At 41.1% G+C, this 12,215-nt stretch overlaps 1 protein-coding gene across 1 annotated transcript; it reads right to left on the bottom strand.

Moving 5' to 3' along the window:
• Nucleotides 1-41: 41 nt before the first annotated feature.
• On the bottom strand, nt 42-10,367 carry LOC125971314 (myosin heavy chain, fast skeletal muscle). The gene is made up of 40 exons (XM_049724440.2): nt 10,261-10,367; nt 10,107-10,138; nt 9,114-9,335; nt 8,899-9,042; nt 8,667-8,823; nt 8,563-8,590; nt 8,383-8,488; nt 8,215-8,307; nt 8,065-8,128; nt 7,893-7,991; nt 7,702-7,805; nt 7,452-7,590; nt 7,215-7,333; nt 6,963-7,112; nt 6,715-6,885; nt 6,333-6,636; nt 6,171-6,238; nt 6,000-6,087; nt 5,631-5,872; nt 5,389-5,525; nt 5,060-5,315; nt 4,740-4,982; nt 4,458-4,634; nt 4,229-4,374; nt 4,052-4,142; nt 3,583-3,972; nt 3,198-3,324; nt 3,002-3,120; nt 2,726-2,922; nt 2,421-2,604; nt 2,182-2,347; nt 1,953-2,077; nt 1,575-1,883; nt 1,290-1,493; nt 1,078-1,203; nt 831-1,001; nt 655-759; nt 482-577; nt 242-373; nt 42-143 (listed from the first exon to the last, which is right to left on the bottom strand). Exons 3-40 carry the CDS (start codon nt 9,318-9,320, stop codon nt 123-125), a joined length of 5,805 nt encoding a protein of 1,934 aa, XP_049580397.1. The 5' UTR covers nt 9,321-9,335; nt 10,107-10,138; nt 10,261-10,367; the 3' UTR covers nt 42-122.
• Nucleotides 10,368-12,215: the final 1,848 nt, after the last annotated feature.

A 12,215-nucleotide genomic window follows, 5' to 3' on the forward strand; every position in this document is an offset into this window, starting at 1 on the left:
GCCATCCCTGATTGTCAGACAACAAAATGACCTTAAATATATTCATTATTTCAAAATAGTTTTATTGTGGTATATTTCACATCATATTATATGAGTTGAAACAGCCCACTGAAGAATCAACTTTATTCAGCTACATCTTTCCCCTGTAAGAAAATAAAAATTTTAGTGTTAAAAATGAATTTTGTGTGGCATAAGACACAATGCAGAACCTTGTTTAGTCATGTGAATTGTCCGTACGTACCTTGCCAGAGTCACGGCTTTTGGCTCTTAGTTTGTTGACCTGAGACTCTGCAATGTCCGCACGCTCCTCAGCCTCCTCCAGCTCATGCTGGACCTTCCTGCACTTGGACAGGTGAACATTGGCCTGCTCCTCCTGGAAAGTCAGACAGAAAAAATAAGTTGCAAATGAAATGAAAGCTTTCAGCTCAAATGAATTACCATGATAGACATTGCCCATCGTCATTTTCTTATTCATACTTACCGCTTCCTCAGCCTGCCTCTTGTAGGCCTTCACCTTGAGCTGTAACTTATCAACCAGATCCTGGAGTCTTGCAACATTTTTCTTGTCCTCTTCAGTCTGTAAAAGAAAAATCACATCTGCCAGTTTGTTGCATGTTTGGTTATTTTTAGTGACATCTAGTGTAGTTTATTCACCTGGTAAGTGAGCTCCTTCACCCTCCTCTCATATTTGCGGACACCTTTAACAGCATCGGCTCCACGTCTCTGTTCTGTCTCAATCTCTGACTCAAGCTCACGGACCTGGGGATTGTTTTGTTTTTTTTCAAATGTACATTTTACATGCTTTGAATCTGCTGACTTCGCTGTCTTACCCTCGACTCAAGTTTCTGAAGCTGCTTCTTGCCACCTTTCATGGCCAAGTTCTCAGCCTCATCCAGGCGGTGCTGCAAATCCTTGACAGCAACTTCCAGGTTCTTCTTCATCCTCTCCAGATGCGCGCTGGTGTCCTGTTCCTTCTTCAGCTCCTCAGCCATCATTGCAGCCTAGGAAGGACATGAATTAAATTAGAAAATGGTCTTTCTAATCCATTAATTATGAAACAAAAAGGGGCAAACATACATCAGTAATGGCCTTTTTGGCTTTGTCCTCTGCATTTCTGGCTTCCTGAACCGTGTCATCTACTTCACTCTGGATTGTGACAAGGTCAGACTCAAGCTTCTTCTTCGTGTTGAGAAGGCTCGTGTTCTGGGATATGAAGATAATTGTTACTCCATTGGTCTACAATAGTGTTGAATCATTTGGCAGACATTTTGAAAGGTCACATTATTTACCTGAGAGTGCAGGAGTCCGACACGTTCACTGGCATCCACCAGTTCCTGCTCAGCAACCTTACGGCCTCTTTCGGTTTGTTCCAGAGCAGCCCTAAGTTCCTCGATTTCAGACACCATGAGGCCGTTCCTGCGGTCCACCATTGCAGCTTGTTCCTTGAGGTCATCCTGTGCTCTGACAGCATCATCCAGGTGCAGTTGTGCATCCTGGTGAGAATCGACGTATTTAGGTGGCTAAATAGCAACAGGAAGGAAGCGCGGTGGTGGTAGCTCATCGTATTGAAATACCTTCAACTGTGTCTGCACAATCCTCAGCTGCTTCTGAGACTCAGAAGCCTGGCGATTTGCGTGGCTCAGCTGAATCTCCATCTCATTCAAGTCACCCTCCATCTTCTTTTTGATTCTCAGGGCATCATTTCTGCTCCTGACCTCAGAATCCAAAGTGCTCTGCATGGAGTCAATCACCCTCTGGCTATTCCTCTTGAGCTGCTCCATCTCCTCATCTTTCTCTGCCAGCTTCCTGTCCACTTCACCTTTGATCTGGTTGAGCTCCAACTGGACACGCAGGATCTTTGACTCCTCGTGTTCCAGAGTTCCCTGTGTCATGGAGAGTAACGTTTAAATATTTGCACTCAGATTTTGTCCCAACGCATTCATTTAAATCACCTCAGCCTCTTCGAGCGCTGTCTGGATTTCAGACTTCTCTGTCTCTACTTGTTTCTTGGCCTTCTCAAGCTCATGGATACTCTTTCCAGTCTCTCCAATCTGTTCAGTCAGATCGGAGATCTCCTCTACAAAGCGATGAAGAGGTTTTCAAATCAAGAAAAGGGATTTCCGCCTCATGTTCGCATGTAGAATGTAAATGATGAGTTTCCGATTTCTGTGGAAAACTCACGCTGGAGATTCTTGTTTTCACGCTTCATGGTCTCCAGCTGATCCAGAGATTCCTCATAAGAGTTCTTCATCTTGAACAGCTCAGTGCCAAGAGAGCGAGCCTCCTTCTGAGCTCCCTCCAGTTCTGCCTGACCCTCCTCAAACTTTTGCTTCCACTCTGCCAACACCTAGACGAACAATTTATACAGTACGGAATGGTCAATGCATGTTTTGGGAGCACTTTGGGACTATGGATTGCACCTTGTCAAAGTTCCTCTGCTTTTTGTCAAGGTTGGCAGCAAGCCCGTTGGCTCGCTCCACATCAATCATGAGGTCTTCCACTTCACTCTGGAGTCTCTGTTTGGTCTTCTCCAGAGAAGCACACTTGGAATTTACAGCCTCAATCTGTTCCTCAGCCTCCTGGAGGCGCTGTGCCAACTTTTTCCTGTTTTGAAATGTTTCTCAGTGAGTCCATCCATGCATGTCAAATGAAATGGAAACTAGGCAGGTAAGAGAAACCTGCTGTCAATAGCATGAGCATTGTTTTCAATTGAAATCACACTCACTTGGCTTCCTCAAGCTCCTCAGTGCGCTGGATGGCATCAGTTTCATACTTAGTTCTCCACTGAGCCACCTCGGAGTTGGCCTTGGACATTCCACGCTGCAGCTCAGCCTTGGCCTCCTGCTCTTCCTCAAACTGTTCCCTCAGGAGATCACAGTCATGGCGGGCTGATTGCAGTCCATGGGCAAGAGCGTTCTTGGCCTGGTTATGCAAATATATTCAATGAGCACATTTCTATCTTCCAACAAAACTTGTTGTTGAAGGTTCCTATATTCCTCACCTTGACCTCCTCTTCAATCTGTCTCTTCAATTCCTCAATCTGCTGTGTATAGGCTTGTTTACCTCTGGTCAGCTGTGAGACAAGAGCTTCCTTTTCCTCAATTTGACGGCCAAATTCACCTTGTTTGAACATCATCATGTAATGTTAGTGTTTGTTAGGTTGGTCACTCGGTTTAGTTTGATTGTCGCATGCGTACCATTTTCTGTCAGAAGACGGGCTTTCTGTGCACCCAGGTCATTGAGCTGACGGAGATTCTCGTCGTTCTTGGTCTTCAGTTCACTAAGTTGGTCCTCAAGAGTGCGACACATCTTTTCAAGATTTCCCTAGGAGATTGAAAATATTTTTAAAGTATTAGTTTTTTCTAATCATACTCATTTATATATTGACATATGTATATTGCTCATCAGCTAAAGCAAGCTGTCAAACTTAAGGCCCTGGGGCCAGATACGGCCCGCCACATTATTCTGTGAGGCCCACGAAGACAAATTGGGATTGAATTCATGTGTCAATACTAAAATTGTAAATTGCCTTTACTTTGCGAGATAGATATAAAGATATCTAAAGTGTCAGCATTTGTTCACCTTTGCTTTAGCAACAGCTTCCATGTTGCTGGAGAGATCATCAATCTCCATCTTGTATTCACTCTTTTCCTTCTCAAGTTTCTGCTTGACCCGTTGGAGGTTGTCGATCTGCTCACCCAACTCAGCAACACTGTCTGCCTGCTTCTTGCGCAGAGCAGCAGCAGTGGCCTCATGCTGCAAGGTGGACTCCTCAAGATCACGGCGCAGCTTCTGGAACTCAGCCTCACGCTTTTTGTTCATCTCGATTTGAGCAGCAGTGGCACCTCCAGCCTCCTCAAGCCTCTCACTGATCTCCTCAAGTTCCCTGGAGAGATCAGCTCTCTGTTTCTCAACTTTGGCGCGAGCAGCACGTTCAGCTTCAATTTCCTCCTCCAGTTCCTCAATACGAGCCTATAATGAGGTGTTGTTGTTACTTTTAAACCCATTCTTCTTTGTGACATTGACATTTTGCTCATTTCGGATATTTTACCTGAAGTTCCTTGATCTTCTTCTGGAGCTGGGCACCCATTGACTGCTCATCCTCAATCTTGCTCAGAAGCTGACTAATTTCAAAGTCCTTCCTGTGAAGATTATCCAGATTTAGTAATGTCTTGATTTGAAAGCAGTTGTTAATATTATAAAATGAGATTGAGAACAAGGATTTTACTTTTTAAGTTTCTCATCAGACTGCTGTTTGTCATTCTCAAGGTCCATTATGGATTCCTGAGCCAGTTTCAGGTCACCTTCAAGCTTCCTCTTGGCCCTCTCCAGGTCCATACGCAGCTTCTTCTCTTGTTCCAGAGAACCCTCAAGCTGCGGAGTCATGTGATTTCATCATTATGGCATCTTTTTCTTGTCTTTTTTTTTAATAGTACAAATTCTTTATCAGAACTTACGTCATCCACTTGTTGCTCAAGCTTGGTCTTGGCCTTGGTCAGAGTGTTGACCTTATCTTCCTCAGCCTGCAGGTCATCAAGTGTCTGCTGATGAGCCTCCTGAAGGGCCTTCTTCTCCTTGGTCAACTTGGCAATGGTCTCATCCTGAGAAGCCATCTCCTCAGTCAGGTTCTTCACCTGAAATGGAAACAAAGATTATTATTATTATTATTATTATTATTATTATTATTATTATTATTATTATTATTATTATTATTATTATGGGCCTGACTAATTGCACACCTTGTTTTCAGTGGCATGTTTCTCCTTCTCTACTTTAGCCAAGGTAAGCTCCAGGTCATCAATATCCTTCTTGAGCTCAGAGCATTCATCTTCTAGTTTTCTCTTCTTTCCGGTAAGCTCAGCGTTGATTTCCTCTTCATCCTCCAACCTCTCAGTTGTCTCTTTGAGTTTGGCTTCTAGTTGGATCTTACTCTTGATAAGACCCTCACATCTCTCCTCAGCATCAGACAGATTTTCTGATTCCTGTTTGACATTGCACGAACACATGATTACACAAAACATTGGCCCCAAACAAAATCTGTCAGTGGGTTGATACTCACAGATGCAACTTGCAGTTGTAGATCATTTTTCTCCTGAAGAAGAGACACCATCTTCTCCTCAAGTTCCTTCTTCTTGGCAAGAGCAGCAGCCAAATCAGTGGTCATCTTTTCATAGTTTTCCTTCATCTGGGCCAGCTCTTTCTCTGTTTCTGCACTCTTGAGCAGAGGTTTGATCTTGTAGTACACTTTCATCCATGGCCAATGCTTGACATTCATGAATGACCGCACATTATACTGAATGGTAAAGATGGCTTCCCTGTGGATGGACATTTTCAGTTAGACGCAGTGCCTCTTTTTTCTTGAGTATTTTTTTACAATTCATAACATGCCTCCTCTCCATCATCTTCACAAACTCCTTCCTCATGAGGTAACCACGGCAGAGGGCTTGAGTCATGGTGACAAGAGCTGCTAGCTTCTCATCTCTCATTTCCTCAAGAGTACCCAGAAGACCTGCTTTGAAGAACACCTAGCCACATTGAACAAGAAAAAAAGGAGCACAAATTTGATATCCCGCCTAAAAACAAACACAAAAATGGGTGTCTATAAATAACAATTAATTAACAATCTTTACCTTGGTGTGACCAAATCTGTATTGGTCGTGGTCAATATCAATTGACCCGAGCAACTTTTCAGCAGCCTTCTTGTTGTCAATGAACTGGCCCTCTGGGATGACGCTGGCATTCAGCACCTTGTACCGCTGCTTGAAGTCACCATAGAGGATTCTGCTGGGGAAACCTTTCCTGCAGATTCTGATGCCCTCAAGTACACCGTTGCACCTAAGCTGGTGGATGACTAGGAAGTTCTCCATCAGACCTATGGAAAGAGAGAACATTGCATAGTGGTTATTTTATTACAAGCATATGAAATCAGATGAAGTAAGGTATCATGCCCATAAGACATGAGAACTTTGACACTCTAAGATGTTTGCAGAATGCTTCACCTGGAGTCTTGGACTCATTAGGAATCAGGCAACGCACAAAGTGAGGATGGGTGCTCCTCAAATTGGTCATCAGTTTGCCCAAGTTCTCCTGAAAGTACATAACAGTGTTCACGTTAATTCAATGTAACATGTTGAAAAAAAACACATTTGCTTTTGCAAACTAGACCTTACCCTAAACTGTGAAGATACAGTCTGCATAGAACCACCCTTCTTCTTGCCTCCCTTTTTGCCGCTAGTTTCTACTCACCATTTTGGGGGTAATAATTTGAACCATTAGAGCACTAATTAATATACATGCCATTTTAATATTTTAACACTGTTTCATCAGCATACCCTCAGCAGTAGCAGGTGGATAGAGGAAAGCCAGGAGTTTAACTGAAGACTTCTGGTAGAGCTGCACAACAGACTCATTCAGTGGGTCCTTGTTCTTGTCCAGCCAGCCGGTGATGTTGTAATCCACAGTACCAGCATAATGCAACAAGGAGAAGTGGGCCTCAGCCTTGCCCTTTGCCGGCTTTGGCTTCTCAAATGCTTTGCATTTGCCAAGATGTTGATCATACAGCTTGTTCTTGAATGATACGTCTGTGGCCTTAGGGAACATGCACTCCTCTTCAAGAATGGAGAAGATACCCATGGGCTTCAGGGAATACAAAGAATAGGTCATTGGGTTTGGGTCACGTTAATAACCAGATCTGCCTCTGAATCAAACGCTTACCTTTTCAATCAGCTCAATGCAGGCGGCCAGATCCATACCAAAGTCAATGAACTCCCAAATAATACCCTCCTTCTTGTACTCTTCTTGTTCCAGCACAAACATGTGGTGGTTGAAGAACTGCTGTAACTTCTCATTAGTGAAGTTGATGCACAGTTGCTCCATGCTGTTGTACTGCGTGAGGACAAACCATTACTCTAAGTACCGTTGTCCTAAAACTATATTTGGCTTTTTGCATAAATAAAGCTTACGTCAAAGATTTCAAAGCCAGCAATATCCAGGACACCAATGAAGAACTGCCTAGACTGTTTGGTATCCAACATCTGGTTGATACGGATGACCATCCACAAGAACATCCTCTCATAGATGGACTTGGCAAGGGCTGTCACTGAGTTCAGTACCTAAAAATAAATTAAGAGTCAGAATTTTAATCAGAGCTGTGTAACAAGATGTCCAGTCTTGAAAAAAATAAATCATGGATATGATGTGTATTTTAATGTTACCTGAGGTACAGTCTGTCCCTTGGTGACAAACTCATTTCCGACTTTCACTCTTGGATAGCAGAGAGCCTTCAGCATGTCAGCGGAGTTCAGACCCAACAAGTAGGCAACCTTGTCAGCATCTAAAGTGTTTTGTACAATACAGTTAATATGTACTTTGTTCAGTGAAATAAATCTGATAGAATAAATCGGATAAAACACCTGTCTTTTTTCGATTAGATTTTGAGCGTTACCACCTACCCTCGGTGCCGTCGGGCTCTGCCTGCTCCTCACGCTGCTTCTGCTTGAACTTCATGTTACCATGGTGAAGGACAGCACCTGTCATTTTGTAGATGCTCATCTTCTCCTCGCCAGTGAAGCCCAGAATATCAATGGCGTTCTGTGTGGAAAAATGGTATTCATGCAAAGGTTATGATTGCAAACTACCAAATTCCGTAGGTGATCGTTTACAATTTACATTATTGACATTATTTGAAAAATAATCACTCACATCAGTGGCCTCCAGCTCAACTTTGTCATCAATGCTGGCCACAGTGATCTGCCCCTGACTGCACATAGGGAAGTCGTAAGGGTTGGTTGTGATGAGTGACATTTCTGTTGGGAAAAAAAAAAAATCTAACAGTTAGCAAATGGTTCCAGTGGGCATTCAAATACGTGTTTTCTGAAATGACAAATCCATACCAATCAGCTCTGGTTTGTGGTTAGTCATCATCTGGTAGAAGATGTGGTAGCCTCTCTCGTCAGGGAGTTGGAATGTCACTCTGGACTTCTCCAGCAGATCTGCAATTATTTGAAGGAATCAGTCTCCCACAATTCTGCTGCTGTCCAAGCATTTGCACACTTGTGCACTTACATGTTTCAATATCAGCACTAGCCAGTTTGCCAGTTGTGCCAAAATGAATTCGGATGAATTTACCCTGTTTTGAAGAAACCAATATTCATTAGATTCCTTCATTGTTGAAATGTAAAAATAATTATTCCGTAGCAGTTACACCAAACTTACAAAACGAGAGGAGTTGTCATTCCTCACAGTTTTGGCATTACCGTAGGCTTCCAAAAGTGGATTGGCGGCAATGATCTGATCCTCAAGTGACCCCTGTCATCAAATTCAGAATTAATGTCGGCAAATCAATTCTAAAAATAAACGCTATTCTTTTCTGAACTTCCATACCTGATACTTTCCCTGCTCTTTTTTCTTCTCACCACCAACTGAGATTGTGGCAAAGTACTGAATGACACGCTTGGTGTTCACAGTCTTTCCAGCACCGGATTCTCCACTGGGGAATAGAGAGAAACCTCTGAGCATTTGTTTCCTAGAGTGTCTTAGTTTTCGAATGAAAATATAACTCACGTGATCAGGACAGACTGGTTCTCCCTGTCTGCTCAAACAGAAGGATAAAATCAATTTCTACATCAGAGCTCAGTCATTCAGAACTTGTTCATCTTATTACATACCAGTGAGCATGAATTGATATGCATTGTCAGAGACGGAGAAGATGTGAGGTGGAGCCTCCATACGCTTCTTGCCTCTATACGCAGACACAACTTCAGAATCGTACACTGGGAGCCACTTGTAGGGGTTCACAGTGGCGCAGAACAACCCAGAGTAAGTCTGAAAGAGATAAAACGGTGTCTTTGAGGTATACTGCGAAGACAGTTATGCTACCCATTAAGAAGATTGTCTCACGTAGATCATCCATGCTGCATAACGCTCTTTGAGGTTATACAGGACAGAGGCTTCATTGAGATGCGTCATCATGGCCATGTCTTCAATTTTGTCAAACTTGGGAGGGTTCATTGGGGTGACATCATCTTCTTTAACTGTTTTCTCCTTGAAGAAGACGTAAGACACCGTGAGAACTGATCACATGCTTGTAGCACACGGACTGAAAGAATTCCGACCTCTTGGGTGTCCAAAACTTTGACGGTGACTTTGCCACCCTCTTTCTTGATGATTGTTGCCTTCAAATACAGCTCTTTAGCATCGGTCACATAGCAGGCTGACTTGGCATCGAATGGTTTGCTCTGAGCCTCAATTCTCTCCTTCTCTGGTTTACGGAGGTAGATGGCAGCTTTGCCATATATGGCCATTTCCGCGTCGGTACTCATGGTGGTGGTTTATGTCTGTGTGATAATTAGAAAAAAAATCGGATTCATTCAAAATCATATATAGAGACTAGAGTTATCCTTTCCACTACATAATGTTAAAAACAATTCGTTCTGTTGGGTTTTCTAGTTTCTAACTGCATGGAGTCGCATTCACAAAAATGTTGATGTTAGGTCCTATCCAAGTTGACTTCAGGTGAGAAGAGCAGTAAACCCTGGACTGGTCAGCCGATTGAAGGACACATTAGGACAACCGTGGACTAACAGCCACTCACAACTTTGGACAATTTAGAGCAGGGGTGTCAAACTCATTTTTTTCACGGGCCGCATTGTAGTCATAGCTTCTTTCGAAGGGCCATTATGAATGTATGAGCACCTCGTATTATATCCAGTAAAAGCTACAAAACAAACTGACAAATAACTCGTTTTCAAATCAGACGAGTAAAAACTGGTCAAATATAAAAAAAAAAAAAGATATTATTAAAAGTAAAGACAATTTGCAATTCTAGTAATGACACACGAATTTGATGCACAATTTGTCTTCGTGGGCCACATAAAATGATGTGGCGGGCCGTATCTGGTCCCCGGGCCTTGAGTTTGACACCTGTGATTTAGTCTTCAATTAACCCACTATACATGTTTTTGAATGTATGAAACAGGAGTACTTGATGAAAACCTACCCAAGCAGGGAATGCTCATGCAAACACCACTCAAGATACTCAAAGTAAGTACGTAACTTCAAAAAATATTTTTCAGATTATCCATGCAAAGTCATTGAACTGTTCATACCTGTATGCTTTAAAGAGTTGAATGTCACAATCCTGTTGAAATTAGATTTTTTTTTATGAGTTTGTGCAAATGCTATGCACAACTAGTTGCCTTAAAATAGTATTATGTATATTATAAAATTGATTGTGCCCTAGCAAAGAGGGGTATTACTTACCACACGCTGCTGGGTTGTTCAGGATCCTCCACCACACACTGCCGCAGCCCCCACGGTCTCCTTTTATACAAAGTGTTGTTTGCTTATATGGCAAGAGTTAAATGGGGACCACAAACCAAATGTGGTGTGGTGATCTTTGAAAGCCACCATCCCTGGAAACATGTCACACCTTTTTTCTTTTGTGATAAGCCACCATCCCTGGAGACATGCCGTTTCCCTTTTTATGTGTGTGTGAGTCTTTACACAAGGGAATTATATGCTGTTTGGCAGTCAATATTTTATTTTTTTTTCATGAATGCTCAATCTTTTACTTTCATCAAGACAGCTGATGCAGCTCGTGGCTTTCGACTGTTGTATGATTCCAGCTGTTCCATTTCCAAGTTTATTTTTAATGCAACTTTTCATTGTTAATAGATTTTTTTTTTATTTGTTTGAGCAGTGTTTTCTAATTATATTCATTTTTTCATTTCACTGTTCACTAACATTTTGCATGAGCTAAAACTGCTGAACTTTCCAATTTTAATAATCACCTGCAGGAAAAGTGGCTATATGGATGACGTGGCTATATATTCATCCTAAAATCTTGGACACACCATGTTTCCAAAGACCCACAAGTGTCAATTTCCACAATTACCTCACTATGACTTTTGTATATTCTATGATTGATACGTTAACCAATTAACATTATATTAATATTTTAATTAAATTCTGATATTTGTGCTTTTTTCAGAACTTGTAAAAATAAATTTCAATATTGCCGTTTTATGGGTAAAATCTGGCCTGAACTTGAAAACATCTCTACAACAAAACTAATTTTATCATAAATACTGTCCATAAATGTATCTTATTTTTCATTCCAATGGTGTTGAAATGCATTAACAGGTCAACTGATCATGAAGGGTAACATTTGCCGTCCTTTGTGTGAACATGCTTTGCTTGCAAAGCAGTAGTTAAATTTGGGACACCTGCCACATATGGCGTGGAGCACAGCTGATGCTTACATGACTTGTAACATTTGTCATACCATCATACTTTTTATGGATCACATTTCCATCAACGAAAACATATTGTGGATTGCTAATATTTACAATGTCATTTAATACATCATTTCAGGTAGTCTAGCACTGTTGGTTCTTTCATTTGATAGTAGATTAATAAATTTAATCTTGTAATTAAGTCTCTGTCTAACTCTTGTCCAAGAAATTATTATTATTTGTTTAGGAATGAAAAGAAGCGTGAAAAGTTGTCTTTTCTTATATAATTTATCTTTTGATTATTTTGTTTTAAATCATGTTAATTTTATTATGAAACAAATCGGATTACTGTTATTTGTAACTATGTGTAACAGATATGTCTCTGGTATTCACACATATCATGCTATTAACACGTAAATGTGCAGACATAGCTGCATGTCCATTTTTGGCTTCAGATACATTGCTTGACACAGTTGCTGAGCAATTTAAATGTCACACACAACTGAGAATGTTTTAACATTATATTATGACTCATTAAGTCACTTTTTTTATGTGTTTGTTTATACTCTTATTACAAAAATGAGAAATTGATCAATTCGGTTAAGAACAAACCATTCACGTTGTCTGAATAGATTAGAATGATAGGATGAAGTAGTAGCTCTCGTCTCCTGTTCAGTTCTGACGCGAGGGACAAAAAAAAAAAAAAAAAAAAATACAGGACCTCACATAGCAGCTTTTAGTTCTAGAAAAGTTCTAAAATAATACTATACTATAGTATACTATATATAATACTACTAACGCTTTAATAGGTGATGGATGTACTGTACTTTATTTGTACACTTATGATGATTTTACTGCGCTCCAGGTCAAACGATTCTCTCTAGCAAGACCCAAGTAATCACAGTAGCTCTGTTTCTAAAATGATCGTCCTTACCTAGAATACTTCAACATTTGTTTTAAATGGACTGTAGATATTTTACA

The sequence above is a fragment of the Syngnathus scovelli genome, chromosome 6 (assembly GCF_024217435.2).
Source record: "Syngnathus scovelli strain Florida chromosome 6, RoL_Ssco_1.2, whole genome shotgun sequence".
NCBI lineage: Eukaryota > Metazoa > Chordata > Actinopteri > Syngnathiformes > Syngnathidae > Syngnathus > Syngnathus scovelli.

What these genes read in the sequence shown, in the direction of transcription:
- LOC125971314 (XM_049724440.2), bottom strand. Translation starts at nt 9,320, where the DNA reads ATGAGTACCGACGCGGAAATGGCCATATATGGCAAAGCTGCCATCTAC. An exon ending in CCGTCTTCTGACAGAAAATG is followed by an intron (nt 3,121 to 3,197) that starts GTACGCATGCGA and finishes TGTTCAAACAAG; the next exon opens with GTGAATTTGGCCGTCAAATT. An exon ending in AGCAGAGGAACTTTGACAAG is followed by an intron (nt 2,348 to 2,420) that starts GTGCAATCCATA and finishes TTGTTCGTCTAG; the next exon opens with GTGTTGGCAGAGTGGAAGCA.